This window comes from Fundulus heteroclitus, chromosome 21 (assembly GCF_011125445.2).
Source record: "Fundulus heteroclitus isolate FHET01 chromosome 21, MU-UCD_Fhet_4.1, whole genome shotgun sequence".
Lineage (NCBI taxonomy): Eukaryota > Metazoa > Chordata > Actinopteri > Cyprinodontiformes > Fundulidae > Fundulus > Fundulus heteroclitus.
The window spans coordinates 24,990,572-25,008,652 of NC_046381.1; the positions used below are offsets into that span (position 1 = coordinate 24,990,572).

Below are 18,081 nucleotides of genomic sequence, written 5' to 3' on the forward strand. Positions count from 1 at the left end.
CTGCTATAGGCTTAGGCTACTGGAGGATATCAGGATCTAATTTTCTCACTCTATAGAGTTCTACTGTTCTTCAATTATGCATTATGTGTTGTCATTCCTGCTTTAACTTTCTGTTCTCTCTCTTTTATCTTCATAGTTGGTACACCTGGTCTGGCGTTCTGTTAATTGTGACATCATCCAGAGAAGACGGCTCACCCGCTACTACCATCTAATGTAGAACAGATTACTGGATCAATGTGTGCTTCTGTGCTTTTTTGTCTCTCTTGTTCTGTCTCTGCTCTGTCTTCTGTAACCCCAGTCGGTTGAGGCAGATGACCATTCATACTGAGCCCGGTTCTGCCGGAGGTTTTCCTTCCCGTTAATGGGGAGTTTTTCTTCCCACTGTCGCTTCATGCTTGCTCAGTATGAGGGATTGCAGCAAAGCCATGTACAATGCAGACGACTCTCCCTGTGGCTCTACGGTTCCCCAGGAGTGAATGCTGCTTGTCGGGACTTTGATGCAATCAACTGGTTTCCTTATATAGGACATTTTGGGCGACTGTGGCTTGATGGGTTGAGTAGTCGTCTGGCAACCAGAAGGTTGTGGGTTCGATTCCAGCTTCCCCTTGCCACATGTTGATGTGCCCTTGGGCAAGGCACTTAACCCCAAGTTGCCTACCGAGCTGCGTCTCGGTGTATAAATGTGTGAGCGTTAGTGAGAGCGACTGGGTGAATGTGGCTATAGTGTACAGCGCTTTGGGTGGTCAGCATGACTGGAAAAGCGCTATATAAGTTCAGTCCATTTACCATTTTTGACCAATCTGTATAATCTGACCCAATCTGTATAGGGTAGGTCCCGCGTGACGTCAGCGCTACATCTGGGTCCCGCGGGTAGGCAAAAACAGAGCTGCCCTCGTCTACTATCATTACAAAATGGGTGATTTAGAGCGTACTTTTAGTTTGTTTATTTTTGGAATCTAAACAGTGCCTACGACTTGTTGTGCTCCCAGTTGCACAGAGAGGCATTCCAAATCGTTGGATGTACGTTTCTGTCGTTTACCGAAGGAGGAAGGACGAAGAAAGAAATGGATATTTTCAATGAAAAGAGCGCAGACAGACACTCCCAATGGACCGGGGGAGACATCATACTACGACAGAATTTGCAGTCTACACTTCATCTCCGGTAAATACAACTTAATTCTGCACTAGTCATTGTTCTACTTAAATAGCGGCGGAGGGGAGGTGGCGATCGCTACACTGGTCGGAGATGCGGTAGCAGCAGCAGCCGTTGTCTGAAGCAGCAGCAGCCGCTGCTGCTTCAGACAACGGCTGCGGAGCAGGCAGCGGCTGCTCCGCCCGTTCACGGGCTGTGGCAGCAGCAGCCAGCGGCTGCTGCGTAAACACTACACGGGCCGAAGAAGCCGCTGCTGCTAGCTGCTGTAGCTGCTGCTGCTAGCAGCAGCAGCTACAGTACTACACCCCCGTTCACGGGCGCTAGTACTTATGTGTTTACGCTGCAATGTCGCCGACACCGCCACCCATTTTAACAAGACAAAAACACCTAAATAATCCGTAGTGAAAAATGTTTTTTTTTTAACCTCTGCTGAAACGCGGTCTGTGTGCGACTTCGCTTTGTGCTGTTGCACAAACATGTGTGAACAACATCCATCCATCCATTTTCTGACCGCTTAATCCCTCATGGCGTCGCGGGCGTTGCTGGAGCCTTTTTCCTGATATAAAATAATTGTAGCCATCCAGTGGTTTAATGTCTTTCGTGCTCTCTCGTCTGTACTGGCCTGCGTGTTTATAAGGCAGCTGTATGTCGCGGTACGGAACCCTTGGCCAGCATTTCACAGACTCGCTCCGTCCCTTCAGGCTTTTGCTGTGTGGATCTGGCAATCTGATACCATGAACCATCAACTTACTCTTAAAACGATCTTGTAGTACGTTATCTAAAGAAGAAAAATACGTGGAGAACTCGTCAGTTTCTCTGTTTGCGTCCGCCATTGTGTTCGTCTTTAGCCTACCAGTCCGGCGCGCATGCGCGAAAAACCCGCATCAAAACAATAACAATGAACTACCCTATAATATGATTGAACTTGACTTTGTAAAGTGCCCTGAGATGACATGTTTCATGATTTGGCGCTTCAATTGAATTGATATCTCATGAATTCGAGAGCTTGTCTGCAGGCAGGAAGCCATCATGGAACTAGGTTGAGATTATTACCTAGAACTCAATTTTGCAGGGCTGACAGGTTAAATTTGAGAAAGGACAAACTATGAATAGTGAAAGGAAGATCTATAAGAAGAAAACGACCATAAGATGAACGAATGAAGATGAAGAACAGATGGAAGACGGGTAACACTTCTTTAAGACATAATTTACGACGAAACGAAGCGGGACCGGAACTGAGGCAGAGTTGGGACGGCATCTGCGTTGCTAGGTGAGGAAGCGGAGGATTTGCAAGTTAATTGCGCTAGGAATCGGAGCTGACGGAAAACAGAGATTCAGTGACGGAATGAGATGCCACAGGCGGAGGGAGCTGAGAGAGCGAGTCCAGATCAGCGCTGGGTAAGATATTCTGGAGCGAATACAGAGGTCGGAGAGGATGGATGTGCGGTTAGACAGCATTCCTATGAGCAGGAGGATTTGAGGATAAGTTATTATCTCTTGAATCAAGTCATCAGAGTCCAAATCAGACATTGCGCAGCCACTGCTTGCTTGCTGGGGAGAAGGCTGAGATGTGGATTTGAAGTTCTTTTAAGATGATCCCCGCTGATTGGCTTCGTGGAGGAGCAGTTCAAAGCTGATTTGCCTGCGTCAGAGGTGAATGAGTCTCTGATTGGATGGAAGTAGGTAATAGAGTTTCTTCAATTAAATTTCCACTTAAGGTCCATTACTAAAACTAATCTTAAAACCTATCATTATAGGAAAAGTTGTGAAATTAAATGTATTTGTTGATAAACATTTGGTATATATATATATATATATATATATATATATATATATATATATATATATATATATATTTATATTCAAAAAGGAAAAAATATATATATATACATATATATTCACACCAACAACAATAATTTCTTTGTATATTTTTTCCTGCTGTTTACATCCACATTCATACACAGTTTTTTTTAAAGCCTGGAAAAACATTTTAAACTTGCAGGTCATTTGAGTCTTACACTTTCCTTGCAACTGGGGCAACAGCTTAATACCCTTGAAAGACAACTGTTTAGCACAGCTTGCATTTGCTGACACTGTAACTCCAGAGTACTTCATTTAGCAATGTGATTCACCCTTAGTTTGTCAAATACAGAGACAACAAATTAATAAGCATTAAAGTATGGTTTATAGGTTGGGTTTCTGCAATGTTATCAGCATGTAAAAACTCATCTTCAGGACTAATCTCTGCTCAAAATGGTGATCTGCATCGCGTAATTTACTTTCAGCAGTTATCAGTTATTGCAACTGTAAACTGCAGAAAATACAGGCAGAGCTGCTCCCTCTGCCTTTACTCCCCTCTGCTCCTATGTCAGTCTAGAGGAGGATGTGCTCCAGCGCGTGATGAGCCGGAGGGATATTTCAGCTGATTATCCTCAAAGTGTCTGTAGTGCAAACAGGTCTCTAAATAACTCGTGTTTATCGTCACTTATTTTAGAGCCCAAATAAGTGATTTCGCTTTAGAAACAAGCCCAAAAAAAACGCAACCTGCGACTCATGAAATTTACAAGCGACTTTAGAAAAAAGAAGCCCAAAATCGCATGAAATAAGCGGACTAGTCAACAGTCTGTTTTGCTACAGTCTCTAGCATTCTTGGAACTACGGAAAGCGGGGAGGGTAAAAGAAACATAGCCCGGAGAGCGCTGCGAGGAAAAAACCATTAGGGAACAGTGTGTGTGTCTTGGCACGCGATTAACACACGACAAAGAAATTGTCGCCGTCTAACAAAGTTAACGCATTAATAACCCGTTAACACTGACAGCCCTAATATATATATATATATATATATATATATATATATATATATATTTGTAAAAACAAACAAGCAAAATGCATCTGAATTAACTGTAATGTCTATAACGTTCCATGTATGCTTAAAGCCATGAGAGATTATGTCTGGAAACATCTAATCATGATGTGTGTTCCTTGAGTACAAACCCATAAAGACTTTCAGAGATAAAGGTCACAAAGTGGCTAAATATTATATATTAGAATAAATGATGTTAACTGCAGCCACAGATTGGGGTGAGTCACATAACTAACTTATTTGCACAGCTTTAAAGTGTGATGGGATGTATAGTGAGCACACATGAATGCTGCTGCAGTATATGAAGCAGAACATGTGAATGAAAATCTTTTCACAGTATCATTCTCCATGTCTGTTAACTAACTTATAAATTATAACGCACATTAAAACATGCTTCAATTCACAGGGCATAGTCTTCATATTAAATTAAATATAAATGATTCACATTAATTTGCTCTTTTCTCCCCTACATGTAGAACTGTAACAGTTAGGAACTGTAAAACTATCAATGATATAACATTGAACAGTAAACATGTTGGCCTGTCACCTGTGATAATTTACCCACTTTTAACTCACAGTAGAATTATGTGGTCCACTTTCCAGATTTTTCCAAACACATATTCAACTTACGCATCTATAATCAGAATTTTTTTTAAATGTTCCCAGTTTAAGTCCTTCCAGTAACAAGGAAATATCCATCCATCTTCTAACACGTCTATCCCTTGTGGGGTCGCAAGGGGTGCTGGTGTTTATAGACAGCTAGGGTGAGAGGCAGGCTGCATCCTGGACAGGTCACCAGTCTATCACAGGGCAACACGGAGACAAACAGGACAAACACACACTCACACCTAAGGAGAATTTAGATTAAGACCAATTAACCTAACAGTCATGTTTTTGGACTGTGGGAGGAAACCGGAATACCCGGAGAGAACCCACGCATGCACAGGAAGAACATGCAAACTCCATGCAGAAACTCCTACCCTGGGTATCAGGGTGGGACTTATGGGTAATATGTCCATGATATCTAACATAATGCTTGTGCATGATATACATCTCTCTATGTGCCCATTCACAGGTCTGCATTCATTCTTATCTTGTTAAGGAAAACCAAGTGTTGTTAAATAAAAATAGTAAAACCATGTAAAATCATGACTGTAACCTAGAGTTAGCAAAATAATCTGCATTTCGATATAATCGATAGTATAAAAAATAATTATTCAAAGACACTCGGGTCCAGATGATCCATTCACATTTGTCCAAATTGTGGCACTTCTTCCGGCAGCAGTGCTGTGATAACACATACTGCATTTCATTTGCAGTGGGAACTTGAAAATCCCAGCTTCCGGTCGGAAAAATCAACTGCAATGGCTGCTTTCCCCTTGGAAAGTCAAAGAACTGTTTTAAGGCCAATATGGCAGATCATCGCATCAACAACAGTATGCTGTTGAAACATGTTTATTTTGCAAGACACGGTTGTAAGAGCGCGTCAAAAATCAATGTTACATGTAGCGGCTGCGACTCTGAATCAAGCAAATTAAAAAGGTGTTTGAATGTGGAAAGTACAGCTTTAAACGATGTTTGTAAAATGTACTACGAACATAACAACAGCTTTCCTGACCGTTGCCATATTGACATCCTAACATTTTGTATTTTTGTTTTTATTTTGGACTGCTGATTTCTCAGACTGTTAACTGGAACGCTATCTATTCGGGTTTACCCCAATCCCAGCTCCTATTTTTGATTTCCAAGGCAAATGGAATGCAACAAGAGACTATGCCCCTCCACTCCACCCTGCATATTTACCTGAACATAATAATCACCAGCTGCTGCAGGTTTTAAACTCTGCTAACATGGCGAATACAGCCAGAAAAATAACATATGCAATCCACTCTAGTTAACAAGGAAAACACAATAGCATTGTTCTGAGTTTGTTTATGAGGCAGGTGAATGGAAAAAATAACGAAATGCTGAACAAAAACACATGCTAACTCTCCAAGTTAACGCTGTAAGCCAACGCTATGAGACTGATGTTTTTCAGAGAAACTTAAAAGGTCAGTAAAGCTCCTGTACCTGCAACAGTGTAGTAGTAAACCTTCCAAATGAAATAAGCTAATACTGCCTGGTTAAATATTAGCTTGATGGATACAGACAAGCCAACGACGGTGCTACGTATGTCTGTCTAAACTCTCCTGTCGAGATGCACATCTCAGGTGCACAGTTCTTCACCATGCAACACTCTGTTCTACAGCGGTACAAGTTAATGCAGGAAAATGTTCATCAGCTGTCGGCTCAGGAGACTACTAGATATTAAAGTAACCATGCAAAGCAGTGTGACACCCCGCGACTCCATCGCTTACATGTAAAGGCATAATATGGCTAATAATAACAGGGTCTGGTTACAGCCAACATGAAGCTGACAACTAAGGCAGAGAAAGTAGGAAACTGTAACAACCTACCCAGCTGCTGAAGTGGATCACAAAAGAAAATATAATGCACATTTATCAGAAAAGCAGTAATTGTACAGGGCTGCTGCTGAATATATTTCCATGGACCTGTCATGGTGCAGCTTTGTCTGCTGCACCACGCACATATTCAGGGCTCTTTTCACACTCCATACACCCCCGTCTCCTCTCCACCTCAGCAATCATCTACACCTGCCAGCCACTAATCAAGCCAGGACTCAATCCACCTGTCAGCTTCACTATTTAAACCTCCCTCAGTTTGCCCTTCCCTGTCGGCTCGTCTGTTTACCTGTGCTCTTGACTGCTCGCCTTACCTTTTCATTACCAGCCCAGGTTCCCTTCATCTCCGTCCGTCCGCCTGCTGTGGTTCTGGTTCTGCTCTCACTCCGGTCCAGCAAGTATTCATTCAGTCACGCTGCTTAATTCTGCTGGTCTAGTTCTGGTTCCAAGTCTCTACTCTGCCGTGCTGCTGTCAAGTTCTAGTTCCAAGTCTCCACTCTGCTGTGTTGCTGCTCCTGCTGCCTCCATGCTCCGTCTCCATCCCGCTTGCCAGCCTCAGCCACTAACAGCCTCCTGCTTCCATCTGGTCTGAACTCTGGTCTTCTTCATCTTCAATAAAACTCACAAAACAGAACTCTGTGTGTGGTTGTGTTCGGGTTCCTCACAAAAACATGACAGAGGGAGCCGAACACAAGAACCCGACACCCACACAGAGATTCCATACAGGAACTGGCAAGATGGATCTTGCCCCGCTCCCGGACCGTAGCTCAGCGGAGCATGTTCTCCAGGAGAACGTGGGGCTCCTCATGGAACAGGTCCAGGATTGTCTGAATGTCATCGCCACGCTCAGTCCACCTTGGAGGCGGATGAGTGCGGTGACTCAGGTGCGGAATCTGCTGAAGAGCAAAGAGGAGCTCCTACCGTTTTTCAAGTTTCCGGAGCTATAAGAGGAGCTCGACTGGAACCAACGGGCTGCAGTCGCCCAGCTCTTCAGCCGGCCACCTCCTCCCAGACCTCCCTTCACCGCGGCTGTTTCCAGCGCTGATGCCACCGCAGCTGTGGTTTTCGTTCCGCCCACCAGCCTGTCAATCACGGCTGCTATCTCCACTGCTACAACTCCACCCGCTCCTGATTCTACCGCGGTGCCTGTCGATGATCCGGCTCTCACCACTGCTGCCGCTGCTGCTGTCTTTTCTGCAACCCCTGCTTCCTCGTTGGCAGTAGCAGCCACTCCCTTGCCGCCCGGTCCCTCCCGGCGCAGACGGCGAGCTCGCCGGCACAGTGCTCCCTGAGATCCTGCCTGAGGCAGCTGCCGCAGTCACTCTGACCGGGTCCAAAGCCACCTCAGTTCCCTTGGTGGTTCGAACGGGTGTGGCTGCAATGTTTGTCGATCAGGAGAGTCCGGTCGAAGCTCCTCAGGTCGACGAGTCTCAGGTGTGGGATTTTTTCTATGGGGACAGGGATGACCTGTTCCTCGGTCTACCCACCGGAGCCGAAGATCCAGATCCTGCTCGGCCAGCAGCAAGAAAACCAGATCCTGCTCAGCCTGCAGCAAGAGAACCAGATCCTGCTCAGCCTGCAGTTGAAGATTTAGTTCTCTCCCAGTCGGCCACAGAAAGCCCTGATCCTGCTTCAGGGGCTGCATCAGAAGAGCCTGCTGCCGAGGATCTGGTCGATGCCAGCCTGGCGTCCGACGTGGGTGCAGAGCACGCCAGCCCGGCGTCCGACGTGGGTGCAGAGCACGCCAGCCCGGCGTCCGACGAGGGTGCAGAGCACGCCAGCCCGACGTCCGACGTGGGTGCAGAGCACGCCAGCCCGGCGTCCGACGTGGGTGCAGAGCACGCCAGCCCGGCGTCCGACGTGGGTGCAGAGCACGTCAGCCCGGCGTCCGACGTGGGTCCGCCGCCTTCCTGCGACGTGGTGACCCAGGAGGGAACGCCGCCTTCTGAAGCCTGTAGCCAGGCGCCTTCTGAAGCCTGTAGCCAGGCGTCTTCTGAAGCCTGTAGCCAGGCGCCTCCTGAAGCCTGTAGCCCAGTCCCGTCGGTAGTCTGTACCCTGGGCTCCCCAGAAGCCTATAGTTTAGCACCACTAGTTTTCTGCATCCAGGCGCCTTCCGAACCATGTAGCCAGGCGTTTCCTGAAGCCTGTAGCCAGGCGTTTCCTGAAGCCTGTAGCCAGGCGTCTCCTGAAGCCTGTAGCCAGGCGTCTCCTGAAGCCTGTAGCCAGGCGTCTCCTGAAGCCTGTAGCCAGGCGTCTCCTGAACCATGTAGCCAGGCGTCTCCTGAACCATGTAGCCCTGTGGTCTCTGTCCCTTGTAGCCCTGTGGTCTCTGTCCCTTGTAGCCCTGTGGTCTCTGTCCCTTGTAGCCCTGTGGTCTCTGTCCCTTGTAGCCCTGTGGTCTCTGTCCCTTGTAGCCCTGTGGTCTCTGTCCCTTGTAGCCCTGTGGTCTCTGTACCTTGTAGCCCTGTGGTCTCTGTACCTTGTAGCCTTGTGGTCTCTGTACCTTGTAGCCCTGTGGTCTGTAGCCCCGTAGCTTGTAGCCCTGTGACCTCCGTAGCCTCTAGTCCTGTGACCTCCATAGCCTGTGGCCTTGCGCTGCCCTTAGTAGGTAGCCGCCTGTCCTCCAGGGTACTTTTCCACCGCTGGCCACATCAGACTCTGCTACTTCACCGCCGGGTTCGCCCACCGCGACGTCCGTGTCTGACTTTGCCTCGTCGGGGTCGCCCTCCACGACGCCCGCTTTTAGTTCTGCCTCGTCGGGGTCGCTCTCCGCGACGCCCGAATCTGACCCTGCCTCGTCGGGGTCGCCCTCCGCGACGCCTGAATCTGACTTTGCCTCGTCGGGGTCGTCCGCCGCGACGCCCGTTTTTGACTTGGCTGTCCCGCCGTCGGGGCCGCCCTCCTCGAGGTTTCGATCGGGCGCTATTGCTCCGCCGCCTGCCACGTCCTGGCAGTCCTCCACGACCACTCTTTATGGCCTAGCCGCTGTTGGTCTCCTCACAGCCGTCACTGCCTGCGCCCTTAAGGCCCAGTGCCTTTTGTTTATTTGTCCTGGTTCAGCCTTAGTTTGAGTTTCTTAGCATCCCTTAGCTTCAGAGCTATTAATGATTTTTTTATTTTTCTTAGAGTTCTTTAGTTTTGTTCTGCTTTTGGTTTTCCAGCTCTGCTTTAGTTTTTAGTTTTTGCTTTAATTCTCTAGTTCCTGCTTTAGTTCCCTAGCTCCTGTCTCATCTCTAGTCCTTTCTTTTATAGGTTTCTGCGCTTTCCCAGCGCTCAATTAGGTCCGGCGCTCATAAGGTTCTTGAGCTCCCTAGTTATTAATTGTTTTTATGCTCCTTGTTTCTTTCTGGTTCTCGTGTTTCTTAGTTTTGTTTGGTTTTAGCCTTCTGTAGTTTCTGTTTTGACTTCCCCTAGTTTCCCTGTTGTGCTAGTTCTCCTGAGTCCTCCTAGTTTCTCTGTTTCCCTGGTGTTCAGATTTTTCTGTTTTTCTGGCGTGTTAGTACACCCTCTAGTTCCCCCTTCGTTTCCTAGGTTTTTGCCTGCCAGCGTAGTTAGAAGTTTTCTTGTTTGCCTACGTTTGCCCTGTTCGGGTAGTTTTTGGTTTTACTCCGGCCCCCCATCCTAGCCTCCCACCACCCACCCTGGGTGGGTCGTTTTTTGTTGTGTTGTTTTGGCCGTCTGGGAGCCGGCCTTAAGGGGGGGGTAATGTCATGGTGCAGCTTTGTCTGCTGCACCACGCACATATTCAGGGCTCTTTTCACCCTCCATACACCCCAGTCTCCTCTCCACCTCAGCAATCATCTACACCTGCCAGCCACTAATCAAGCCAGGACTCAATCCACCTGTCAGCTTCACTATTTAAACCTCCCTCAGTTTGCCCTTCCCTGTCGGCTCGTCTGTTTACCTGTGCTCTTGACTGCTCGCCTTACCTTTTCATTACCAGCCCAGGTTCCCTTCATCTCCGTCCGTCCGCCTGCTGTGGTTCTGGTTCTGCTCTCACTCCGGTCCAGCAAGTATTCATTCAGTCACGCTGCTTAATTCTGCTGGTCTAGTTCTGGTTCCAAGTCTCTACTCTGCCGTGCTGCTGTCAAGTTCTAGTTCCAAGTCTCCACTCTGCTGTGTTGCTGCTCCTGCTGCCTCCATGCTCCGTCTCCATCTCGCTTGCCAGCCTCAGCCACTAACAGCCTCCTGCTTCCATCTGGTCTGAACTCTGGTCTTCTTCATCTTCAATAAAACTCACAAAACAGAACTCTGTGTGTGGTTGTGTTCGGGTTCCTCACAAAAACATGACAGGACCAAATCCTTGTTTACACTATAAACATTTTTTGTATGCAGGAGATCCAAGTTTGTTTTGAAACCTGATTTATTTTGGTTTACAATTATTATTTTTGTCCCTGATGACATTTCTGAATTATCCATATTGGTCTTGCCCTAGTTAAGAACGTTAAAATATTGTCATAGTACTTCATTGTATGTTTTGTTTTAACCAGAAAGAATCGTGTGCCTTCAAAAACATTGTTGCAGTACTGAAAATGGCATCCATATTGAGTATTTTTCTTAGTATGAGTGTCGAATTTGAATTATTATTTGTTAATTATTAATTATTTGTATTATTACAATCCTAGAATATTCAGAGACAGAACTGTTGTGTTTAAACAGTGTTTAGTTGAGGGTTTAAATAATTACAACCCCCTAATTATTGTTGTAAAAGTCTGATAACAATTAAACAATAATTTTCAGAATTGTTTTATACTTATCAAATTTTAGCTTGGTTGAAGTCTGCATTTTGTCAGAAAAGATACTCAATATACAATAAAAAACATCTTTTAGTCAATCAGTCAAATCTAGCTTGTACACACAAGTGTAAAAATCAGATAAATGTTCAATGATTTCAGAAGGGCATTACGTTTCATATCCAAGCACATATCTTTCTTTGTGCTGCTGCAAGCAAATTACTTTTTACAGAATATGCGTGTGATCACATATTCTTGCTTGATTGCCACAAACTAAATCCAGCATTCAAGGAACACAACCTCATACTAGCTGTGAAGCACAGAGCTGGAGGCAGCCAGGTCCCCATCATAGAACCCACCATGAATGTTAAGATGATGCTTGAAGAAAATGTGAGAAATGAGAGCCGAAGCAGGAATATGCAATATGGCAATGATCCGAACCTCTAAATCTACCAGGGGCTGACTGAGAATTACAAAAGTCCTGAGCCAAATTGCAAGCTTTCTCCCTTGAACTCATTAAGATCAAGGGAGAAAGCTTCCCTGTGCTTCTCCCCGGGAAACGGGCTGTACATGCAAGAAACAGTGAAGAGTTGGGCAAACGTCTTTCTGTCAGATGTCAGAGAATGGTGGAAGAGGCCTCTCACTGAAGTTATTTCTACTAAATGGACCAGCATTTAGGGGTGTCCTAACTTTTTTTTCTAACTTCGAATAAAATAATTTGTTACAGTTGTTAAATACATTTTCTTTGCAAGACATTGAAAAATTAAACGTTTCTTAATTAAGAAATTACTATTTCACGATTCACCTATATTGTGAATTGTAAGAGTCTTATTTTGAAACCAGATTACTTCTTGAGTTGTTGCCCAGGTTCTGATGGAAGTGACCAGTAAAGACTAACCGTTAAAGAAGCACCAATTCTGAGGGCTTCAACACAAAGAATGCATATTATTATTCGATAGATTACATGATTACTAAAATATATCTATGTGGTATAGGTCAGGAAAGGAGGATGCTTGCCAATCAGGATAATATGACACATATCAGATGCAGATCAGAGATTAAACCAGAGCTGTGGGGTATAGTGAAACCATGTAGATTACAATATACCATTACAAAGAGAGTAGCACAAACCAAACATTACAGTTCCCTCTTTTTCCCCTACAATGCTCTAAATACTCTATGCCCACCAGCATCTTGGCAAATATCAGGTGTGTGCATATATTTCTGGAAGTCTATCAAACTGACTGTTGCCCTTAACTGTAAACCCCAAATACTTGGTGAACATATTAAGAGCCTTTCTCCTCAGAGTGAGGGTGGCCTACAAGCCCAGTGACCTACTGAGGAGCTCTGGTGGAGCGGAACAAGAAGACAAAGGATGGCAGGTAGCTTCTCCTGCCTAACAATGCCATGGGAAGGATTGGTTCTCCACATGATGGGCTCACATGACAGACAACGAGACATCTAACCCTGACGGCTAAGATTGGTCTGATTCTTACCCAAACTGAACAACCGTGGCATTGTTCTAGCTTCACGTTAAATGTGGCGATCAGCCCTCTGATCACCACAGCCAGCCTCAGAGCTCCGTCGGGCATCCCAGAGGCAGAGCTGGGCGGCGAGACCCACGGTGGCGCACACCAGCCGGCATTAGCCCTCTGACAGCCCGCCGGCCGGGCCGGAGCTGCAGGAGCATCGCTACAATGGCAGACAGCGCTCACCTCTACCAGCAGCCACAATGTCACGGCAACACCGCCAGCCAGCGAGTTCCTCATATCTCCGCCTGTCGGGAGGAGAGCAGCAGCCGAGTTCCGCCGCCGCTGCTGCTGCTGCTGCGGAGGAGGAGGAGGAGGAGGAAGAGGAGACACTCCTTTGTGTCACTGTGTCGGTTCCATCCTCCCGCTGTCCAGGCCACGGCAGCTCCAGCCGCTTCCAGACTCAAAGCTTTGCAAAACACAGCGGACCGAACCAAGTGGAGCTGAGTGACGGCCAGACTGGGACTAATGGCGGAAGGAGGAGCTGTGTGTGTGTGTGTGTGTGTGTGTGTGTGTGTGTGTGTGTGTGTGTGTGTGTGTGTGTGTGTGTGTGTGTGTTCATGCCACGCCCCTTTCTGACACCCTTTGACTGATTGTGAAGCATGATCTCTATTTTTACAAATAAAAAAAACTGAAAAGGGCATTGTGCAAAAGTATTCAGTCCCCCTCAGTTTTGCTGCAATTCCAGCTGCAAGTCTTTTAGGGTATGTCTCTTCCAGCTTTGCACATACGCATACAATGACTGAAATCTTTGCCCATTCTTTGCACAACAGCTCACCTTTGACTAGGCCATATGTTTTAAACCGTTCCATTGTAGCCCTGGTTTTATTTTAAGGTTGTTGTCCTGCTGGAAGGTGAACCTCCGCCCCAGTCTCAAGTCTTTTAAAGACTCCAGCAGGTTTTCTTTCAAAATTGCCCTGTATTTGGCTCCATCCATCTTCTCATCAACTCCGACCATCTTCCCTGCCCCTGCCGAAGAGAAGCGTTTGTTCTCTGCCACACAGTGTTTTGCATTTTGGCCAAAAAGTTACATTTTGGTCTCGTCTGACCAAAGCACCTTGTTGTGCTATTACACACTGTCTAAAGTTATTTAATGTTTAATAAATAACTCTGTCTGTTAGGTATTGTCCGGTGAATATCAGCCCAAAGGCAGATATATCAGAAATAAAATGAACATCCTGAGAACACCACTATAGAACGCTGTTTATATGAATTAACACTATATCTCAATCAATAAATCCTCTCTACAAGGCTAGTGAAACTTAACTAAAACCACTACACAAAATGAAGACAAAAAGAAGCTAAGGAACTATGTCCACGCAAAGAAACAAAAAGACAGAATAAAATGGTTGATCACCATCATCAAGATGATTTACTGAATCCTGGTTCACTGCAGATCTGAGTTAAAAAACCAAAGTTAATTTTAAAGAAAGTGGATTGAGGTTAAATTAGCTTAACAAATTCAGAACAACATTTGGTATGTGTTTCAACCCATTCACAATGCAAATCCTGAGTTAACATTATTTGACAAAAATAACATTTTAAAGACTAAGTTGCTCAGTAAACTTTAGGAGCGCTTCATTTTATTAATGCAACTATACCTCTGGGAAACTAGGGGTCGTTGATCAGTCGCTGAAATCAGTTAGGGCTAAAGTTATACAAAAGCACAATTAAATTGACATTAATGTTCCATATTATTGAGGTAATAACACTCTTAGCACTATCGAACGATGGTGGAGCAAAACGAAAGAAACATTATGTTTGAAACGAACCACAGTCGCATATTCGGGAAGAACTAACGTTATCTGGAAGCTAATAGCATTAGCTAGCGGACATTCGGCCCTAATTTTAAAAAGCTCCGGATTTATTTTGATCGTAATGAGTATACTGGAAAACGCAAACATCAATATCCCATCAATGTATAAAACCCTTGTGGAGATAACGTTTGTTATAACCGTAAAAACACACTCGAATTACATCAGCATGGCATGATTTCAAAGAAGCTAGCGGGAGCTATATCTGTTAGCTCCACGTGTTTAAAAACACAGTGAAAACGCATTAAATTTCTAAATAAACCACTTAACTTCTGTCCGTCCGTCCGTGCGTTTTCTTCCGCTTATCCGGGGTCGGGTCGCGGGGGTAGCAGCTTCAGTAGGGAGGCCCAGACGTCCCTCTCCCCAGCCACTTGAGCCAGCTCCTCCGGGGGAATCCCAAGGCGTTCCCAGGCCAGCCTGGAGACATAGTCCCTCCAGCGTGTCCTGGGTCTTCCCCTGGGCCTCCTCCGGTGGGACGTGCCCGGAACACCTCACCAGGGGGGCATCCAGGAGGCATCCTAACCAGATGCCCGAGCCACCTCAACTGGCTCCTCTCGACGTGGAGGAGCAGTGGCTCTACTCTGAGTCCTCCCCAGATGACTGAGTTCCTCACCCTATCTCTCACCCTAGAGCCCAGACACACTACGGAGAAAACTAATTTCGGCCGCTTGTATCCGGGATCTCGTTCTTTCGGTCACGAGCTTTGGGTCGTGACCATAGATGAGGGTAGGAACGTAGATCGACCGGTAAATCGAGAGCTTTGTCTTTTGGCTCAGCTCTTTCTTCACCACAACGGATCGGTACAGCGCCTGCTTCACAGCAGACACTGCACCAATCTGCCTGTCGATCTCCCACTCCATCTTCCCCTCATTCGTGAACAAGACCCCAAGATACTTGAACTCCTCCACTAGGGGCAGTACATCCTCCCCAACCCGGAGGAAGCACTCTACAATTTTCCGGTTCAAGACCATGGTCTCGGATTTGGAGGCACTGATTTTCCGGCCGCTTTGCACTGGGCTGCGAACCGCTCTAGTGAGAGCTGTAGCTCACGCCCTGATGAAGCCAACAGGACCACGTCATCTGCAAATAGAGACGCAATCCTAAGGCCACCAAAACGAATCCCCTCAACACCTTGGCTGCGCCTGGAAATTCTGTCCATAAAAGTTATGAACAGAATCCGTGACAAAGGGCAACCTTGGCGGAGTCCAACTCTCACCGGAAACGAATCCGACTTACTGCCGGCAATGCGGACCAGACTCTGACACCGGTCATACAGAGACCTGACAGCCCTTATTAAAAGGCCCGGTACTCCATACTCCCGGAGTACCCCCCACAGGATCCCTCAGGGGGCACGGTCGAATGCCTTCTCCAGATCCACAAAACACATGTAGACTGGTTGGGCAAATTCCCATGCCCTCTCCAGGATCCTGCTGAGGGTGAAGAGCTGATCCAGTGTTCCACGGCCAGGACGAAAACCACACTGCTGTTTCTGAATCTGAGATTCGACTATCCGACGGACCCTCCTTTCCAGAACCCCTGAATAGACCTTACAAGGGAGGCTTAAGAGTGTGATTCCTCTGTATGATTCTGTTGAATTAGACTGTTTCTCAGTGTGATTCTGTTGGAACACACCCTCCGGTCCCCCTCTTTAAATAGGGGGACCACCACCCCAGTCTGCCAATCCAGGGGAACTGCCCCCGATGTCTACGCAATGTTGCAAAGCGTTAACCAACACAGCCCCACAACATCCAGAGCCTTAAGGTACTCAGGGCGACTCTCATCCACCCCCGGAGCCTTGCCACCGAGGAGCTTTTTAACAACCTTGGCAACCTCAGCACCAGAGATGGGAGAACCCGACCCAGAGTCCTCAGGCTCTGCTTCCGCAATGGAAGACGTGTTGGTGGGATTAAGGAGGTTAGAAGTATTCCGCCCACCGAAACAGGACATCCCGAGTCGAAATCAGCAGCACACCACCCCCACTATAAACAGTGTTGGTGCTGCACTGCTTCCCCCTCCCGAGATGCCGGATAGTGGACCAGAATTGCTTCAAAGCCATACAGAAGTCTTACTCCATGGCCTCTCCGAACTCTTCCCACGCCCGAGTTTTTGCCTCGGCGACCAGCCGAGCCGCCTGCCGCTTCGACTGCCGGTAAACATCGACTGCTTCCGGAGTCACAATGCACCTGACCCCTTTGACCCTCCCATAGGTGGTGAGCCCATCGGAAGGGGGACCCATGTCACCTCTTCGGGCTGAGCCCGGCTGGGCTCCACATGGGCAAAAGCCCGGCCACCAGACGCTCGCCAACGTGCCCCACCTCCAGGCCTGGCTCCAGAGTAGGGCCCAAGTGACCCGCGTCCGGGCAAGGGAACACAAAATCCATTTATGTTGGTCGTCATAAGGGGCTTTTTGGGCTGCTCTTTGTTTGGTCCCTCACCTAGGATCTGTCTGCCTTGGGTGACCCTACTAGGGGCTTAAAGCCCCTGGCAGCATAGCTCATAGGATCATTGGGACACTCAATGATCCTAGGTGTCCCTGGGCTGCCACGGTAAGGTGGCAGCCCATGGAGGGGACCATTTAACTTTCCCTGTTTATTTCTCTGCCAAACTTGTCGGTGCCTCTGTGTGAGTTCAGTTAATTTTGGGCATCCAGTTGGAAGCAGTTGAAACACACTGCATGAAAAGTGTGATTTTCGTTACTATGCGGCACTGTATATTGTCGTGGAAGTTCAGGTTAACGGCTGTTCACGGTAATTTGCAGGCAACACCGAAAACTGCCATGAATTGTCAGAAATTGACGTGGGCTTTCGTAGGCAGTGGTACCCCCATGACCCCCCTCCTCCTAATTCTAGGGGAGGCTTTAACATGTAAATGAAAATGCTGTGAGCTATACAAACGCAAATCAGTGTTGCAGGGGGAGGTTTCGCCTTTCTTAGCAAGACAGAGTCACATTTCTTCCTTAATGCAGACTTTAGCTGTGGGTGATTGTAGAATGGTATGTGACCACAAGTCTTACAAACCTTTGTGCCATCCCGTCTGAGCTCGTAGGTTTCAGTAAGCATGTAAACTGTCATACATTTTGGACAAACCACATACTGTAAGAAGTTGTCACGGAGGACACCAGTCCATTTCCTCAAGGAGAATAAAGTCTTTGGAATATTGCTTGCAAAGGCAGTGAGGGAATTAGCACTCACTGGATGGATTGTACGGCCGCCGTCATTGCGTAGGCTGGATTTCTCTGAACTCTGTGTGAAGCTGCAGTCCCGGTTAGAGGCGACGCCGAAGTACAGAGCCACGCACAGTAGGCGTCTGCACAATGGACCTGCCTCGGAAAGAACGCCGCCAGTTACCTCCAACCCCGAGGAGGCAAACGGACAGTTCACGGAGTTGTAGTTTTTGGATACGTATGTGTGGGCAGATCCTTGCGTTGTATATAGTTGTGTTTGTTTTAATAAAGCTCTTTCTTTGCATAAACATCTTCCTCGCAAATGTTCATTTCCTGTATAAATTCATTCATGTCCTTGATGGTA

General features: G+C 47.0%; 1 protein-coding gene across 4 annotated transcripts in view; it reads right to left on the reverse strand.

The window, feature by feature from the left end:
• The window catches only part of vopp1 (VOPP1 WW domain binding protein), a 72,640-nt gene extending 59,381 nt beyond the window's left edge, over nt 1–13,259 (reverse strand). For 2 of the 4 annotated variants that reach the window (XM_036125149.1, XM_036125153.1), the window contains exon 1: nt 12,708–12,920. In XM_036125149.1, the coding sequence (XP_035981042.1) occupies nt 12,708–12,803 (96 nt within the window). In that variant the 5' untranslated portion in view covers nt 12,804–12,920. The other 2 variants (XM_036125151.1, XM_036125152.1) reach the window with 2 other exon arrangements.
• Nucleotides 13,260–18,081: the final 4,822 nt, after the last annotated feature.